Source organism: Sciurus carolinensis, chromosome 7, assembly GCF_902686445.1.
Source record: "Sciurus carolinensis chromosome 7, mSciCar1.2, whole genome shotgun sequence".
Taxonomy (NCBI): domain Eukaryota; kingdom Metazoa; phylum Chordata; class Mammalia; order Rodentia; family Sciuridae; genus Sciurus; species Sciurus carolinensis.
The window spans coordinates 7,355,220-7,375,146 of NC_062219.1; the positions used below are offsets into that span (position 1 = coordinate 7,355,220).

At 38.0% G+C, this 19,927-nt stretch overlaps 1 protein-coding gene across 7 annotated transcripts in view; it reads right to left on the reverse strand.

The window, feature by feature from the left end:
* Map3k4 (mitogen-activated protein kinase kinase kinase 4) overlaps positions 1 to 19,927 on the reverse strand; it is a 106,608-nt gene that overhangs the window by 50,726 nt on the left and 35,955 nt on the right. For all 7 annotated transcript variants that reach the window (XM_047557384.1, XM_047557382.1, XM_047557379.1 and 4 more), the window contains exon 3: positions 4,251 to 5,614. In XM_047557384.1, the coding sequence (XP_047413340.1) occupies positions 4,251 to 5,614 (1,364 nt within the window). The remainder of the gene's footprint in view (positions 1 to 4,250; positions 5,615 to 19,927) is intronic.

Genomic DNA, 19,927 nt, shown 5'->3' on the forward strand with positions numbered 1-19,927 from the left:
TGTAATTATAAATGTGTCTTGAGGTGGGGTATGGTGGCCTACACCTGCAATCCCAGCAACTCAGGAGGCTGAGGCCAGAGGACCGCAAGTTTGAAGCCAGCCTCATAAACTTAGAGAGGCCCTAAGCAAGTTGGTGAGACTGTCTCAAAAATTAAAAAGGACCAGGAATGTAGCTCAGTGGTAAAGGGCCCCTGGTTTCAATCCCTAGTACCAAAAAAAAAAAAAAAAAAAAAAAAAAAAAAAAAACCCAAAAAACAGAAAGAAAGAAAAAGAGATGTGTTCTGAGGAAGTCAATTAACAAAAGTTAGGGAACTATGCCCTCATAATTCAAACAAACCATGAAGATGATGCATGATATTTCTAGTTACCCAAACAAACTGCAATAAAGTTTTTAAATATCACTAATTACAATTTTTAAAAAAGATTTCTGAAGTACAATAAAGTTTGAGGAAAATTATTTCATAAAGCTTACTTTCAAAGAACATAAGATCATACATCATAATTACATTAAAAAGAATAAAAATATAAAGACAGATAAGAAAAATCAAATATCACAAATATATTTCTTCTTTACAAAATCTTTCTTCTATATCCACTACAATTATCACAGAAAACATAAAAACAAGGTATGTATTATGTATAATCTGTAGGACTACTGGTCAAGATGTTTCTAACAATAATGAACACAAAATCATTCTCAAGTCTAAAAGACTGTATTACATGAAATGTACGTCCTTAAATGTACCACTCTTTGGCCAGGTGCAGTGGCACACACTTGTAATCCCAGCTACTCCAGAGGCTGTCACAGGAAGAGCACAAGTTTAAGAGCCTATCACAAAATAAAATTTTAAAAAGGGCTGAACAATAGCTCAGTGGTGGAGTACATGCCTAGCATATGCAGGGCCCTGGGTTCAATCTTCAGTACCACTCCCCAAAAAAGTATGATTATTTGGCAGAGATTAAAAGTTAAAATTCATTTGTAAAATTTTATTGTGGCATTGTAGTTATTCATGGAGTTTAATATACTTAATGTTTATTATATAAAAATATAGCTATAGCTTTATAAGTATACATTTCATAAACTTAAAGTATTTATATAATATAATTTAATATATACATGAAGTTTAATCTACTTCATTTAATTCCCAATGCCCACCTTTTCCCTCCCCTTATTCCCCTTCACCTACTCCAGTGGTCTTCCTTTCACTCATTTATTTTTAATTAATTGGTGCTTTATAGATACACATAAAGGTGGGATTCACTGTGGTACATCTACATATGCGCATACCTAATTTTTTAAAATTCACTCTGCATTTCCTCCCCTTCCCTGTTGTTATGGTTTAGATGTGGTGTCCCTGGAAAGCTCACATGTGAAACAATGCAAGAAGGTTTGGAGGAGAAAGGACTGGGCTAAAGCTTTAATCTAATCAGTGAACTGCTCCCTGATTGTATTAACTGAGTGGTGGCTGGGGGCAGGTGGGGTGAGGCTGGAGGAAGTGTGGCACTGGGGCCTGGTTTTGGGGTATACATTTGTATCTGGCAAGTGGAGACACTCTGCTTCCTGATCAACATGTGAGCCATTCCCTCTACCACACTCTTCTGCCATGATGTTCTTCTGCCCCACCTTGAGCCCTGAGGAATGTAGCCAGCACCTCTGAAACTGTGAGCCCTTAAACTTTTCCTCCACTACAATTGTTCTGGTGGGTCTTTTAGTCATAGGGAGGAAAAAGCTAAAACACCTGTCCCTGCTCCCTTCCTCTCATCCATCCTCCTTCTGCTGCATTGATCTTCCCTCTATCCTTATGACATTCCACTCCCCCTCTTTTGCTCTAGCTTCTGCATATGAAAGAAAACACTCTATCCTTGATTTTTCTGAGTCTGGCTTATTTCACTTAGCATGATGTTCCTAAAATTTATTTTTATAATAAGAGTAAAGAAGCCCATGCTGATTGACAGATTTAAGGGAGAAAAAAAATATAACAGAACTTTTAAAAAGTAAAGAGTTTATATATATGGTTTGCATAGCATTTTTCCCATTTGAAATATTTTCTGAATCCTCACGACCATCTTGTGAGATATTGAGAGGTGCTGTTATACACATTTTTACCAGACCCCATTCACAAAGTAATATAGTGAGAGTGAGCTGCCACAAGGACTGGAAACCAGTTACTGAACTTCAGAGTTGTAGCTCTCGCCCTGACGTACTTGGTAAAACAACTAAAGAAACCCAAGAGCGGCGTGTGCATGTATTCCCATTCTCTGTTCACTCACTCACACTCTCTCTCTCTCTCTCTCTCTCTCTCTCTCTCTCTCTCTCTCTCTCTCACACACACACACACACACACACACACACACACACAGCTCCCCTTACAGAAATTACATTCCTGAAATGGGAACACAAACAAAATCTTCCATTCCCACTGAGTTCATCATGATTTCATGGCCTCATCATCTGTTAGTTTGGATTAATCTCCAATACAGAAGAATTCCTACTAGCTGTTTCTCTTTCACTAAGTGACACTTAAAAATTTAAAACAACCAAGGCTTCTATACTTCATTTTTTGAAAAGGAAACCATCTATAGGTGATTCTGGTAGAAAGCCCTCAACTCCCAACTTCATTAGCTTTGAAAGTGCTCTTTTTCCCTAACAAGGAAATTCCTTGAGCTAAATCTCAGATGGTCAAAAAACATACCTTTGATGGGGATTCAAGTCACTAGTACACAACACCCTTTCCACTCAAGTTCACAGATAACACAAGGCACTCCTCAGTGTCGTCTTGTTCTAACCCATCCAAAGGAGGCATATGACTTCCCTCAGTGGCTCTCCTTACCTGCCACAGAGCCTGGAGGCCAGAGGAAGAGGACCTGGGAGACATGCAGGGCGGTTCCCAGAAAGCCAGAATTGTGGCCACCCTGCCTTCATCACAGCCACCACACCTTCTAGGAGAACCAGTGAGTCAGAGATGAGGTCCACTGCCAGGGCTTGGTTGTTCACGTTACTTCAGAACTAGTGCTTCTAAAAACTAAAACCAACCCTATCTTGCCCACAGGGGTCTTAATGGAATTAAAACAACCTAGTCAAAAATCTAAACCAAAGTAACCAATTTGTATTTGAAATATATGACAAACTCATATACTGTTAAGAGTACAGACTGATTTTAGAAAGATCTTGCTATATTTACACAAATGCTTAACTCCCGCCCCATGCTAAAGGTTCATGATCTGGCCTTAAGAATGCAAATAAAAAGCTTGCAAACTCAGATTCTCTTATGATTCCCATCTTAAAGAAATGCCTTCCATTTCATCATTTCTGACTACAAAGCAAGTCAGATCACAAAATAAACTCAATTAAAAAACAAGCATATACATATGTATATATGTACGTGTGTGTGTGTGTGTATGTGTACAGGGCTAATAAAATTTCAATCATAGACTAACACAAGTACAGGGATTTCACATATCTGAGTGCTTCTGATTTCAGCCAGATGAACACATACTCAGAAGAGATAAATTGCTTGTACCGTTTTGGACACTCAAGAATATCCCATGATGTGGTCTTTCTAGTTTTGCCACACTTAAGTAAGGAACTCTAAGGTGCCAAAGTATGAAAACTCTACTGTTTTTAAGCCACTTCCTCTAATGACACTGTTTTCACAAAAATACTCACATACTAATTAAAATATTTAATAATAATCAAGACTTTCCTTAAATTTCTGTTATCTATACTAAATGCTATAACTGTACCAAAGCATGTCCACCTTTTTCCTCTGGTCATTTTTACATTTCTCTACAACCCACATCACTTTAAAATACAGTAACCTAACCTGGAAATGCTACTCATAAGGGAGAAAGCTTATGAGCTTATTTCATAGAATAGAGAACAAGCTGTATCTGGGAGTACCATATCCACTTAACAAGACCTCAGCATGCACTGACTTTCTCACTAACTTCTCTGCAGACTGTGACTTTCCTCCCTCCTTATTTAGACCTAGCCTATCTTTTCCAACCCGTATTTATATAGTGGGACTTCCCCTCCACATACCACCTTGACCTTAATTCATTAAATTCATAGATCCATTTATCACAGTACTTTATAGAAATGATTAAATGTGCAATTTGTAGTAACTCCTATTTATACCTTAAAATATTAGCTTTATGGAAGTGCATAAAAACCAACACGACATACACTGTAGTTTATAATAAATGACAGAACTAAGGACACCATGGTACCAATGCCTACAGACACCTACCTCCACTGGACGATCATTCTTTACCAGTGCTATGCGTGCCCTTTGCAAGGAGCCATCCATTAGCTTGTGAAGTCTTAAAATTAACTTTCTTAACCCCATCTGCTTCAGTGCTTTGTCTACAAAGGGTCTATAAATAGAAGTCAGACAATGTCTACTGAAGCCTACTTCAGTGCCGTAGTCTGCCACTCCCCAGCCCATGGACTCCTCCTCAGATTCCAGTCTCTCAAGCTTCTTGGACGCATAGTCCCGCGACTGGATGTTGAAGCTGCTGTCTACAGGCTGCCTGACTTCTGGTACCTTCGGGTGGGAGATTTGCTCCTCTTCACTTTCATCTGTACTACTTTCCAATTCCTTCAATTCTCCCTCTGTGTCATCACCCTCATCTTCCAGCTCATTACCTTTGGATGGTCGAGGGGAAGGGATTTCAAACACTGGCCAGCCAATGTCTGACAAATTCTTGATACCCAAAACAGTGCCCATGATCCTTAGCTTCTGATTTAAGTCTTTTGTGATGTTCAGCCACAAGCAGAGCGCCTGCACCCTGTCCTGGAAGTCCTTTGCAGCATATTTTTCATAGTCCTTTTGGAGAGCCTGCAGCGACGGATAAAGTGCTTCTATGTGTTCCAACAGCTCCATTATCCGTTTTACCTGTTCAAACGAGACCCTCTGGCGCTGGAGGTGCTCATGGTATGTTGAGTAACCCACACTCTTGGTTCCTTGAGGGGCTCTGCACTGCCCTTCTACTGAAGTACCATTGAAACTAGCCCCATTTCTAACAAAGGCAAAGGTTCCATAATTAACCTTGAAAGTAAGGATTTCATTGATGATATCTGGGATGGCTTGACGGGCTGTATACAAAAAGAGGTCCTGGTCATTAATGGTCCGTCCTGCATGCCAGGCTTGTAGCTCTAACCAGATCAGTTCATTTGACCGGTTAAACCAGAAAGCAGAAGTATTTTCTTGTCCTCTTTGCTCCCTATCCTTCTTCTTTGAGACTGAGGTAAGCTTTAGCAGAAGTCGTAATGTTTCGAAAAACTTTAAGCGATCTGCAGGGCAGTCAGTCCTGGAAGTCTGGCGTGCGGTCCTGGCAATAGGCACCGGCACAGAGACGGGGAGCTTGGCGTTGCTGCAGCCAAGGCTGAGGTAAGGCTTGTTGAGATCCACATCTGGAATCGATTTTTTTGGCAAAGACCCGCCCACTGCGTCTAACATGAATGAGCACTGCACGTTTTTCTTATGATCGCGTTCTGTTGTTCTAAGAGTTGCTCGGATCTTTTTATCCTGCTTATAGCTGTATTCATCCACACTCTCCACTGTTTTCCCCGTGTCTTTATGTGGAGGTTGATTTGGTGCATTCAATTTTTCTATTAAAAAAAAAAAAAGAACATTATATAACTCTAAAATATGAATATTTTCAAAAAATTGATATTCACACATATTTATCATGCTGTTATTGTGGGGTGGGAAATGCACAGGCTGAAAACTGAAAGAATCAATCAAAATACATTTCTTTTTAAAAGATTTTACACATTTTCCTTGCTACATCATATACTGCTGTATTCTTTTAAATTCATACTTACTAACCTGAAACTACTTGTTCTCCTCTACACTACAAAATGCAGTTATCAAACCATTTCATCAAATTTCTTTAAGCTATCGCCTTTAACTTAAGAGGGACAAATGACATGGGAGAGGTGACTGAGCCTGAACTCAAAAACATCCAATTCTGGCCTTTGTCATGAACTAAACATGTTAAGAGCAAATCGCTTAAACCTTCTGCATCAATAATCTGGACTACAGTAGACTAATATAAGAATTCTTTTTTTTTTAAATTTAGTTGTAGGTGGACACAATATCTTTATTTTTTTTTTTTATTTATTTTTATGTGGTGCTGAGAATTGAACCCAGTGCAAGGCAAGTGCTCGACCACTGGGCTACAATCCCAGCCCCTGATAAAAAAAATTCTTAAGGCACCCTATCATTATTCTCATAAAAAGCTAGAAGACAAAAGATAAGCAAAAATATTAACCTTAGTTTAATTCCTTATTTCTTCTTTGCTACTAACAAATAAGTGATAACATGTTAAATTCTGAATTAACAAAACTAAAGACTCATAGACTAATTCAATATAATCTGCCTGGTCTTTAATACTGGCCTAAAATCATTCAAAATCAATGCAAATACAGTAAATATTACACATTTCCTTCAAATAACTGTAAAAGTTTTAATAATTCCAAGTTTTGAAATTCACTGTATATTTTTCCTACAAAGAAACAGAATGATATACTCAGTGTTTCACTATGAGGATTAGAAGTAATAATTAATGAGGTTAGTTTCTAACATACTAAATCTGAGGGCTCTGTGAGATGTCTATAAGTAACTAAAACATAGGTGTGGGCTCAGGGGAGAAAACTAGAGATATGAATTTGTAGAATACAGAGATATACTTTAACATCAGGATATTGCATAAGAACAACCAGGAAAAGTGTGCAGAAGAGAAGTAATGAGGACATAGACAAAAGGTTGTATTAACTAGTATGTACACCTTAAGAAAACAACTTTGGGTCAAAGAAAATAAGATCATATATAACAAAAAACAATTTTATTAGTTTAAAGTTTGGGATGGAAAAAACAAAATTAATGTGATACATAGCGTTACTGATAATAGTCACAAAATGTTTGCATAAAATTTATAATTTGAAAGTAATCATGAACAACAAAAAAGAATTATTTTGCTTACTTAATTGTTCATGCTCTCCCATGACTTAAAGGTCCTAAGTGAAACAGAATTAATGGAAAGCTTCTGGGATGACATTAATAATTCCAGAAGACTGGCTATAAACATTATGTCCAAATGTATGCTATATTTATAAAGTTACAGACCATGAAAATACTTAATCTAAATCTTTATGTCAACAATTGAAAGGACCAAAGTTAGGTCATAATTTTTTTCTGTACAGATATAATCTCATTTTAGCAGGCCTGAAAAACTAATTTTTGTAGATCATATGTATATACATAAGTATTGTTACGTTTACCTTGTGAGATAATGCAATTTTTTAAAATCTGTATTTACATAAAGTAATTAAATATTAGGATCTATAATCCAATGTGTATAAGGAAAAGCAAACTGGGAAATAAGGCAAAGCAGGACAGAAAAACGTTTATTTTTTTCCCCTGAAACAAACAAAAAACACGTTTTGAAAAGAGTATATACAAAACAGAAAATTCATAATCTAAGTTTAAATAATGATGCAATTTAAACTAATGATAGACTTAAACCCCAGTCTAGCTACAGTACAAATAAGTGTTTGTGCATATATCCATTAGTCTACTTCAGCAGTAGCTATATTTTGCAAATAATTTATGAAGATGCAAAAAAACAGAAGTGTATTTTCTAGTATCTAATGACCAAACAAACCTTTACAAAATCATAAAGGATCTATCAATTTAAGGGAGATTTGAGAAAAACGCTAGGGTGTTACAAAAACATCTACAGGTTTAGATTCAAATTTCCTCCTAAACACCCATTAACATCACTGATGAACTTTCAATACACCCCAAAGCCCATAACTGAAGAACCGTGTTCTGCTAATACTAAATCCCACTGCAATGAACAAAAAGTCAATGCAAAGAGAGCTTCTAAAAAGGAAAATGAGTCACAAATACAAAAGTCAGAGACACAGAATGTTCTATGTTGCAAGTTTTAATTACAGGACCACAAAACTAGTTCCTAACAACCTAAGGCAAGTGGAACACCTATATCCCAAGTGGCTATAAATTAAATAATGGTGCAATTTCTGTAGCATAAAAAGAGCAAACATCTGAAATACTTTTTTCATTTGGTCAATCAGCAATAATTCCTAACAAATCAGAAGAATGTGAAAAAATTTATAAAAAGAATTTTATAGTTAAAATTAAAGCAGTCCATGACAAGCAGTGTGGTTCATATGTTTAAAGAAATATAAGACAACTGAATTTCTACCATGCATGCACACCTAGAATATGTATAAAGTGTTCTCCCATATATGTGTTGTTCAAAATTTAAAACACTGGCCTTACTCAAGCTCTCAAGGGAGAAAGCATAAACAGATACATGTGATATTTCCCTGCAACCATGAAATGATCATTAGAGAGCAAGGATGTCCTCAAATTTCACAAAATGCTAACAGCCTGAGGAGCTCAGAGACCTGCCATTCACAGTTCTAAGATTTGAGTACACTTTAGGAATCTCTGGGGTTCCTGTTAGCATGCATACTCCTGGGCCCACTCCCCCTTCTCTGAATCAAAGCAACTAGCATGGCACTCCAATTCAGAAAACACTGCTTTTTCCAACCACCTTGTTTTCCAGGTGAGGACTGTACAGAGTTCACCATAATCCTCATTACACTATGATGAGCAAAACCACAGGGCACTGAAGGCTCGAGAGGGATCCCAACCCATGTGCTATCACCCTGCCACCTTAAGAAGTTGCTCAGAAGTCAGTACTGACCCACCAAGGGAAGGCTCAGACAACAAGTGTCATAAAAGGCAAATTGCCAAGGGTCACCTAGTCTGTAAACACTTGGGGCCTTGAAGAATGGATTCGGGTTCAACAAAGGCAGTAAGGAAAGAATATAACTTCTGAAGCCAGCAAAGAGCATGAAAAGTCACAAAGCAAGGAGTGTGGTCAGAACAGTGTGCCTGCATATGGAGGAGCTGGAACATATGAGAACATCAAGATCAGACAGTTCGGACTAAAGTGCTGAAACATGGATTTAAATCCACTCTGGCAACAGTAAACATGTCTCTAGCTACACAGACAGCATCTGATTTGTAACCATTTCAACAAGTTCAACTTTACAACAGATTATTATTATTATCTTAAAAACAAACACTTTTTAGTTACTGTTAGTAAAAAAGACAAGCATATACACACACACACACTGAGGTATCTGCTAATGACAGGGATTATGTGTATGTGTGTATGTACGAATTCTGATATAAATATCAAGTATTTTTCTACCTTTATGATTCAGCTAGAGCAGTATCATAATACTACTAAACAATGAAGCTGGTAATAATCAAAAGGTCAATTCACAATGTGAAGGTTTTAAATTTTTGTTTAACCTACTTAAACTGTGAGATAAACTAGATTTCCCACTACACTATACAGAAAACAAAAATTTAAATAAGATGGTTTCTCCTAAATCAACTTTAAGAAGAAACAGTTATATCTGGCTAATTATTTGTCCAACACTTAACCAAAATCTTAATTGCTGAAACTCAGTCATGATTAACCACTATCCAAAAATATAATCTTAAGCAAGTTCACAATTAAATTCTGTTACTCCTCAAAGCATGAAATTAAGCCCAGCCAGAAAGTGAATCAAGAGCATTCCTGGCAAGTGCCATTGACCTGGCTGTTGGCTGACTTCCTTGAAGAGGTAAAGAGCTAGCCATCCTTACTTGGATATCATTACATTGTTGTCATTATTATCATTGTTATTATTTTTCACAACTTTTAAAGACAGAAATGAACATTTTGAAAACAAAAAATATCTTTTAACATTTCCATTTAAACAAAATCAGGAAAATAAGGAAAAGCAAACTAGGAAAGAAGGCAAAGTGAGTCAGAGAACCTTTATTTTTTTCCCCTGGAGAGTGATATGGTCGACATCTACCTGTCTTAGACACACTTTCCATTTGATTCAGCAACGTTCCCTGCAGGGTATCTAGTTTATAAAAATACTTCCCATATGTACAAACGTGAACAGATGCTCCCCACAACAGTTGAGTTTATTTGAAAATATGGAAATGCCTTATAAGGAAAATGGTTGCAAACATCAAAAGAACACTAGTGTAAACGTGCTTCCAAGAATGACTGCCTCCATCTACTGTGAAGTACGAAAAAGCAACTGTAACCCATACCAGCTGGTCTAATACAACCAATTTTGTTGTCTTATGGTGTGCATCTCTCACATCTTTACAAAACAAAGAGCTGATCTTTGTTTACAAAACAAAGATGATCTTCTCAGTACCAAATTTTTACCTCTAATTTCTCCTGTTAGGATATTTACCATTCCAACATATTACTGACAAATGTTTGTAGGAACTAAGCACTATTATTATTCATCAAATAATTTCAGTAAGAGTTAATTTTCTAATCACACCCATGTACCACAACAGGAGTTAATATTTCAAAATCTGAATTTTTAGCATTACTAGCTATCTAAGCCTATGATAATAAAAATATTTTGAGAATCATATCCATATAAGTCAGTTCATAACAATAGTTACCATCAATTAAAAGAGAAAAACACTGGTATTACTAGTCACATGTCTTCCTCTGAACAGTGCCCTTAGTTACCTTTTCATCCCTGACGTCCCTCAGGGACGCTCTAGATGCTTTTGCATTTGTGAGGGACAGGGGAGGAAAGATGCAGTCCAGGTGCAGACATAGGAGCAGAGACATCTGGTACCCGCAGACACCACGGGGAAAGGGCTGAGGCTCAGACGCGGGTCCCAGCTCCATCAGTCAGGACAGCACTCCCAGCTGACCAGGCCAGTCCTGCTAAGACTCCAGACACCATGGGTGGAGAGGACCTGCAAGCTCCTAAACAGCTGAAATCACTGCACTGTGAGCATAAATGGCTGCAACTTCACCCTGCAATGTTCTGAGATGGCTTGTTATGTGGCTACAGGTAAACAGAATTCCTGCAAACATTATCAGTGACTGTTAAAAAAGGTGAGTCCAACTGTGACTGCAGTTCTAGAGTTTATTAACAACATGATTCAGAGAGCCTTTACTTGTTACATGAGGAAGAAAAAACATGCCACTTTGCATTTCCTCTGACCAACCCAACTAATTCTAAAAAGCACTTCAAAATACTGAGGGACCACCATATTATTATGAATCACAGGCCAGACTGAAATCTTGATTGCCCTGACTCAGCCTTGAGGTCATAGCACAAATGTCACTTGTTCCAAAAGTCTTCCCAAACCCAGGACTTCTCAATACCCGCTCCTGTGTACACACTCAGTAGCCTCCATCCCTGCCCTGCACACTCAGGTATACTGCCTGTTACCTGTGTCCTCCCTACTAGAGGTTGGATCAGATCTAAAAAAGTTCATGCCTGTGAAGTCACTCAAATCCTGGATGAATGAGACATAAAGGAAGAACACAGGGAGAAAAGGAAAAAAGGGAGTGTGGAGAGAAGGAACAAGAGAGAAGGCAGAAGAAAAGAGGGGGAGAGGAAAACAAGAACAGAAGAAAGGAAGGAGTGAACAACAAGCACAGCAAGTGTACGAAGAAGGACCCAGGGACGGGTACAAGGAAACTCAGGTCAGGCAGGACACAGGCAGGCAAAGCATGTGACTTGAGACAATCACTTACTTAAGGTTCAGGGCCCTGAAAATGGAGCCGTCAATTACTAAAAATAGATAAACAATGTAATAGTTTAACCTTACTTAAGATTTAAGGCAAGAAAAAGTAGTAAGTCTCAGGGAAAATTCTTCATCTGCAATAGTTAACAATGACAGCAAACACCTGCTGGACATGGAACCCTCACCACACTGACAGAGGATGGACAGCCTGTTTCACAGAGATTGCAATCCAGAAGGGGGCAGAGTGAGACTGAAATCCTGTTTGTGCTCCTGTCCACCACACCATGCTACTGAGAGCAAATAAATTCTCAAGGACCACCATGCCATCACAGCCCAAGTGCTATATCACTAAAACATTAAAATGGCCCACTTGCCCATGAATACTTCACTTCCATCTTTTCTTGGTATTCCTGAAGAACTTTGGCAACAAATAATGTAATGGATTATTACAACATGATGCTACTTTCTCATACATGCATGACTGGGACATTTAAAATCAAAGCCCCAGAAACTCTGTGAGCTTCATTTCCTCAGCTGTAAGGTGAATACTATACAGGACTCGTGCCTCACTGAGCCACTGAGATATCTGAAAGGTAATCATTTTGAGGGGCTAAGCACAGAGAAAGCACTCAAAAATTAAGAGTGACAAATATGAAATGTTGCTACAAATGATACAGTAGCCACTGAAATTAAGAGTACAGGTTACTGTGTGACACAGAAGTTAATAAACATTAAATAAAAAAGAAACCATCTATCAAACAGTAAATACAGTATGACAAAATAAATATACACAAGCAGAGTCCACAGGCTAAGACATTAAAAAAAAATAACTACTTTTGTATATGGGAGATTTTTCTTTCTGTCTGTGTTATATGATTTCACCAACAAACATGTACTCTTTAGTAATAAGAACAAGAAGTTATGAAAGATTTCAATGCTCTTGGTCTGTTATTGGACAGCTATAAATCTGAAAGTCTAGAAGGATTAGCTTCTTGATCTGAAAAGTGGAAGGCACTTAAGTGACCTGGGTTCCCTTCCAGCTCTAAAATTCTATAGTTTTATAAAATAAGCAATTAAAAGAACTTGAATAGGAAAAGGGACAATATTCTATCTCCCACAAAGCCCAGAAGAATAGTGGGAGCCAAACAAATACCTCGTGACTGGTTGCCTGACTGATTAAAGACTGACAGTCAATTCCAGTACCGCCTTCAGATAAGCTTGCTGCTGCCGCCTGTACTACAGGAGAGCCCACACTGCGTTCCATGAGAACTAGTGGTAACAGCCCTGCCACTCCCGCAACTCTTCCAGTTGTAAAGACATAGTTTTAAACCCTAGCCTTCAGTTTCTCAATCTGTAAAATGGGGGAAATGTGTCCTCAATTCCTATTCTAAAATATCATGGACCAACAAGAAAAAGAGAATGTACTACCAGCATCTTTTCATCTTACCTCCACAAATAAAATATTTATTAACTAATATGGATTCAGTAGAGGCCACTTCTTATTTTAGATAAGAAACTTGGATAGACTATGAGAAATTTCTTTGAGAAAATGAACAAGGATTGATTTTCAAGATGACAAATAGCAAACTATTTGTTTCCAAAAGGGTGAGAACAACAAGTAGTTAATATCCTACTGCAAATAAAGTTTTAAACAAAGTTAAAAAAAAAAAATCACCTTCTGTGGGAAAATCATCATCTGTGTGAAAGACTCCTAGCTGTCAGGAATCCCGTGCTGGATAAGAGAGCTCTCACGTGGTAGCACGATGACCCCACCACTCTTGCCCCCCTTCTTCCCAGAAGAGCTCCAATGGGTATGCAGAGGGAACAAGCCACGAGAGGTCAGCATGTTCAAGAAATCTGTAGGGAGAGGAAACTGACCAAAGAGAAAGAAAGAACCCACTCAGGAAAAGAAGAGACAAGGATGCACTTGGGGTCAACAGGGAGAAGCTTCTCAAATAAGACAAGGAATGAAATTCAGGTCTTACACAGTAATAGGTGGATGAGTTTCGCTTATTACTGTGGAATGTTTTAGGACAAGTGGTTTGCTAAATTTAACAGAGAAACTTAAACCCTAAGGTTTCAGTGACATAAGGTTCCAGGCCATATATAAGGCACAAGAAGGTACAGCTCAGCATGGTCTCCCTCCAAAAAGAGTAGTTGGAACCTGCTAGGAGGAAGTGAAAACAAAAAGTACTATAAGCCTCTAGGAACAGTTTGCTAACTGGATTTTGGATCCTACCAAAGAGAAAAGTAGGAAATGGGTTCTATCCAAGGTTACAAGGTACAGGATACCATCTAGTGACTCCTTAGCATAAAGAGAGCCCTATACACTTAAGAGCACTATGGGTCACTGGTACAAGATAGCAGAGGTCTAGAGAATTCAGGGAAGGAAAGTCCAGCCATCTCTCTATGAATTCTTGATATACCATTTCTGGATGAATAGAATCTAGAAACTTCAGCCTGAGACATTAAAAGAATAAGAGAGGGCCATCTATCTTACCCTTAGTCATCTTGGGTTAGTACACTGGAAAACACTTGGCCTCTTCCACATCTTCAAATGCTCACATCATTGACTTTAACCATAACTCAGGACAAACCTTCCTACCTTTGGATAATTACTTGTCTCCTATATTAACAATATTGCTAATGGTAACAATTCAAAAATTAACAAAGTTAAAAAGCAGCATTAAATCCAATTTAAAATAAAGGGAGAGAGATCCAAGATGGCGGACTAGAGGGAGGTTGCATTCCTTGTTGCTCCATAACTCCAGTTTCAAGCAGAGGATATCTGTTTCTTGGTGAGGCAGTTTTTGCTGCTCATCAATCCCCTGCTGTTTATCCCATTTGTCTGCTGTGACCACCTGCAGTCTGCCAGTATATCCACACCTTTTTTGAATGCAGATTGCTCACTGTCAGGCACCTATTATCCACCATTTGCCTGCCTCTCGCCTGTCTATCACCTGCCTTACACCTACCCATCACCCACCACAGGAGGTTCACCTGCCAATCATCCGACAACAGTCAACAAACTGATCGCCAGTGGAGCACCAGCTGCCTGCTGTTGCCCGGAAGTTCACTGTTATAGTACCTGCAGGTTTGATTACACATGGATGCTGCCATTTTGAGACAACAGCCAGGCCCCATAGGACCCCTGGCCAGACTGACTGAGCCCCGTCTCCAGGAGCCCTCAGTTCGACTGATCACTCCCTGCCTCTGGGACCCTCACATCGACTGACTGCTCCCTGTCACCAGGACCCGGCAACCACACCAAACACACCCGAGCTCCAGGACCCCTGCCTGACCAACCGCACCCCGCCTCTAGGACCTCCAGCAGACCACATCCACACCCTGAGCTGCAGCTCCCCATTTGCCAACACATTTGGAAGCCAGAGCCGCCATCTTGGATAATCCTGGAAGCCTTAGCTCCGATCTTTAGGTGGGGCAAATCCCATCCTGAGATGCCTGCTGGAATCTGAAGTTCAATGTCAGGTACCTCTCATGCATCAGGCTACACTGGGAGGTTTCATTACTATATGACTGTTATACTACAGATTTTCTTTTTTCTCCTTATCGAAAAATTTTAAGTTTTTATTTCTTTACTTTTCTTACTCTCTTTTCCTTTTGTTTACCTGTTCCCTCAGAGTCTCTTTCTCCCTTTTTTGCATACTAACATCCAATTTCTTTTGATTACACTCTCACCGTTTCTATTATCTAGAACTTCTGTATATTCTTTTCTTATCCCATTAACAGTCACATTCTACATCCTTCTGCATCCTCTTTGTCCTCCATTAGAAACTGCAGAACTTATTGCAAATCTGTTTGTTTTACTGAAGATAATATTTGAACTCATTCTGTTTATTATGACAATTTTGTTATTGTCCTCATAGGGGCTATTTGGTCTAGGATTGCATAGTGTCTGAATTGGGCACTGCTAATATTGATCTCCCCTTATAGAAAAGGTTTTGGAAACCTATAGGGCCACTATAAGCCTATAGGGGGAAATCTGCAATACCCCAGATCTGCACTGCTAGAGGGGAAGATACATGAACAACATGAAAAAACAAGGGAAGAAAATGATCCAAACAAATCTAGATTCTATATTAATAGAATCCAATGACAGTATGTTAGAAGAAATGTCAGAAAAGGACTTCAGATTACACGTGATTAAGATGATTCATGAAGCAAAGGATGAGATAAGAGAACAAATGCAGGCAATGAATGATAATACCAATAAGCTGACAGAGCAACTGCAGGAAGCAAAATATAATTTCAACAAAGAGACAGAGATTCTCAAAAAAAAAAAAAAAAAAAAACAGAAATCCTTGAAATGAAGGAAACAATAAACCAAAAAACTCAATGGAAAGCATCACGAAAAGACTAGACTACTTGGAAGACAGAACCTCAGACAATGAAGACAAAATATTTAATCTTGAAAATAAAGTTGCCCAGAGAAGAAGGTAAGAAATCATGAACAGAATCTCCAAGAACTATGGGACATCATGAAAAGACCAAATTTAAGGATTATTGGGATTGAGGAAGGCACAGAGATACAAACCAAAGGAATGAACAACCTATCCAATGAAATAATAGCAGAAAATTTCCCAAACCTGAAGAATGAAATGGAAAATCAAATACAAGAGGCTTACAGAACACCAAATGCACAGAATCCCAACAGATCCACACCAAGGCACATTATAACGAAAATGCCTAACATTCAATTCTTCTGTCTCTTCTCCTCGCTTTCTCTATCCTTCTGGCTTTCACACTCTCTCTAGCGTGCGGCTTTTCTCATCCCCTTTCTTTTCCTCTCATTTTCTCTCTTACCCTGCAGGTAGACACTCTGTTTGCTTAATAAACTCCCTTATGTGAAAAAAAGAAAATGTCTAACATTCAAAATAAAGATAGGATTTTGAAGGCCATGAGAGAAAAGCATCAGATTACATATGGGGGAGACCAATACGGGTAGCAGCCGACTTCTCAACCCAGACTCTAAAAGCAAGAAGGGCCTGGAACAACGTATTTCAAACTCTGAAAGGACATGGTTGCCAACCAAGATCCTATACCCAGCAAAACTAACCTTCAGATTTGAAGATGAAATAAAATCCTTCCATGATAAACAAAAGTTAAAAAAATTTACAAACAGAAAGCCTGCGCTACAGAATGTTCTCGACAAAATATTCCATGAGGAGGAAATGAAAAACAACAATGTAGGTCAGCAAAGGGAGGAACTACCTTAGAGAAAAACCACTCAAAGGAGAAACTAAGCCAACTTAAAAACCAAAAATAAGCAAAATGACTGGGAATATGAATCATATCTAAATAATAACCCTGAACATTAATGGCCTAAACTCATCAATCAAAAGACATAGACTGGCAGAATGGATTAAAAAGAAAGACCCAACAATATGCTGCCTGCAAGAGACTCACCTCATAGAAAAAGACATCCACAGACTAAAGGTGAAAGGATGGGAAAAAACCTACCACGCACATGGACTCAGTAAAAGAGTAGGGGTTTCCATCCTTATATCAGATAAAGTGGACTTCAAGCCAAAGTTAGTCAGAAGGAATAAAGAAGGACATTTCATACTGCTTAAGGGAACCATAAATTGGGAAGACATAACGATAGTAAATATATATGCTCAAAACAATGGTGCATCCCTGTACATCAAACAAATCCTTCTCAATTTCAGGAATCACATAGACCACAACACAATAATTATGGGTGACTTTAACACACCACTGTCACCACTGGATAGGTCTTCCAAACAAAAACCAACCAAAGAAACCATAGAACTCAATAACACAATCAATAACCTAGACTTAATAGACATATATAGAATATATTCCATCCATCAATGAGCGGATTCACTTTCTTCTCAGCAGCACATGGAACCTTCTCAAAAATAGACCACATGTTATGCCACAAAGCAGCCCTTAGGAAATGCAAAAAAATACAGATACTGCCTTGTGTTCTATCAAATCATAATGGATTGAGAATAGAAATCAATGACAAAATAAAAAACAGAAATTACTCCAACACCTGGAGACTAAATGATATGCTATTGAATGAAACATGGATAACAGAAAACATCAGGGAAGAGATAAAAAAATTCTTAGAGGTCAATGAGAACGACGATACAATGTATAAAAATCTCTGGGACACTATGAAAGGAGTACTAAGAGGAAAATTCATTGCATGGAGCAATGAATGAAAAGTCAACAACTAAATGATCTAACGTTACAGCTCAAAGCCCTAGAAAAAGAAGAACAGAATAACAGCAAAAGTAGTAGAAGACAGGAAATAATTAAAATCAGAGCTGAAATCAATGAAATTGAAACAAAAGAAACAATTCAAAAAATTGACAAAACAAAAAGTTGATTCTTTGAAAAAGTAAATAGACAAACCCTTAGCCACACTAACAAAGAGAAGAGAGAAAACTCAAATTACTAAAATCCGTGATGAAAAAGGAAATATCATGACAGACACCACTGAGATACAGAACATAATGAGAAGCTACTTCGAAAATCTGCATTCCAACAAAATAGAAACTACCAAAGACATTGACAAATTTCTAGAGACATATGCTCCTCCCAAACTGAACCAGGAGGACATACACAATTTAAACAGATAAATATCAAGCAACGAAATAGAAGAAGCCATTAAAAACCTACCATCCAAGAAAAGCCCAGGACCAGACGGATTCTCAGCCGAGTTCTACAAGACTTTCAAAGAAGAACTCATTCCAACACTTCTCAAAGTACTCCAGGAAATAGAAAAGGAGGGTACCCTACCAAATTCATTCTATGAAGCTAATATCACCCTCATACCCAAACCAGGAAAAGACACATCAAGGAAAGAAAATTTTAGACCAATATCCTTGATGAATATAGATGCAAAGATCTTTAACAAAATACTGGCAAACCGTATCCAAAAACATACTAAGAAAATCGTGCACCACGATCAAGTGGGGTTCATCCCTGGAATGCAAGGATGGTTTAACATCCGTAAATCAATAAACGTAATCCATCATGTCAACAGACTTAAGGTTAAGAATCATATGCTTATATCAATTGACGCGAAAAAGCATTCGACAAAATACAACACCCCTTCATACAACACTAGAAAAAATAGGGATAGTAGGAACATACCTGAACGTTGTAAAGGCTATTTATGCTAAGCCCATGGCCAAAATCATTCTTAATGGAGAAAAGCTGAAACCATTCCCTTTAAAAACAGGAACAAGACAGGAATGTCCTCTTTCACCACTTCTATTCAACATTGTCCTCAAAACTCTAGCCAGAGCAATTAGGCAGACTAAAGAAATTAAAGGAATATGAATAGGAAAAGAGGAACTTAAGCTGTCACTATTTGCTGATGACATGATTCTATATTTAGAGGATCCAATAAACTCCTCCAGAAAACTTCTAGACCTCATCCATGAATTCAGCAAAACAGCAGGCTATAAAATCAACGCGCATAAATCTAAAGCATTTTTATACGCAAGTGACGAAACATCTGAAAGGGAAATAAGGAAAACAACTCCATTTGCAATAGCCTCAAAAAAAAAAAAATAAATAAAATACTTGGGAATCAATCTAACCAAAGAGGTAAAAGATCTCTACAATGAAAACTACAAAACATTGAAGAAAGAAACTGAGGAAGATCTTAGAAGATGGAAAGATCTCCCATGTTCTTGGATAGGAAGAATTAATATTGTCAAAATGGCCATATTACCAAAAGTGCTATACAGATTCAATGCAATTCCAATTAAAATCCCAATGATGTACCTTACAGAAATAGAGCAAGCAATCATGAAATTCATTTGGAAGAATAAGAAACCCAGAATAGCTAAAGCAATCCTTAGCAGGAAGAATGAAACAGGGGGTATCGCAATACCAGAACTTCAACTATACTACAAAGCAATAGAAAGAAAAACAGCATGGTATTGGCACCAAAATAGACAGGTAGATCAATGATACAGAATAGAGGACAAGGACACAAACCCAAATAAATACAATTTTCTCATACTAGACAAAGGTGCCAAAAATATGCATTGAAGAAAAGATAGCCTCTTCAACAAATGGTGCTGGGAAAACTGGAAATCCATATGCAACAGAATGAAAATAAACCCCTATCTCTCACCCTGCACAAAAATCAACTCACAAAGGATCAAGGACCTTGAAATCAGACCAGAGACTCTGCATCTTATAGAAGAGAAAGTAGGTCCAAATCTTCAACTTGTTGGCTTAGGATCAGACTTCCTTAACAGGACTCCCATAGCATAAGAAATAAAAGCAAGAATCAACAACTG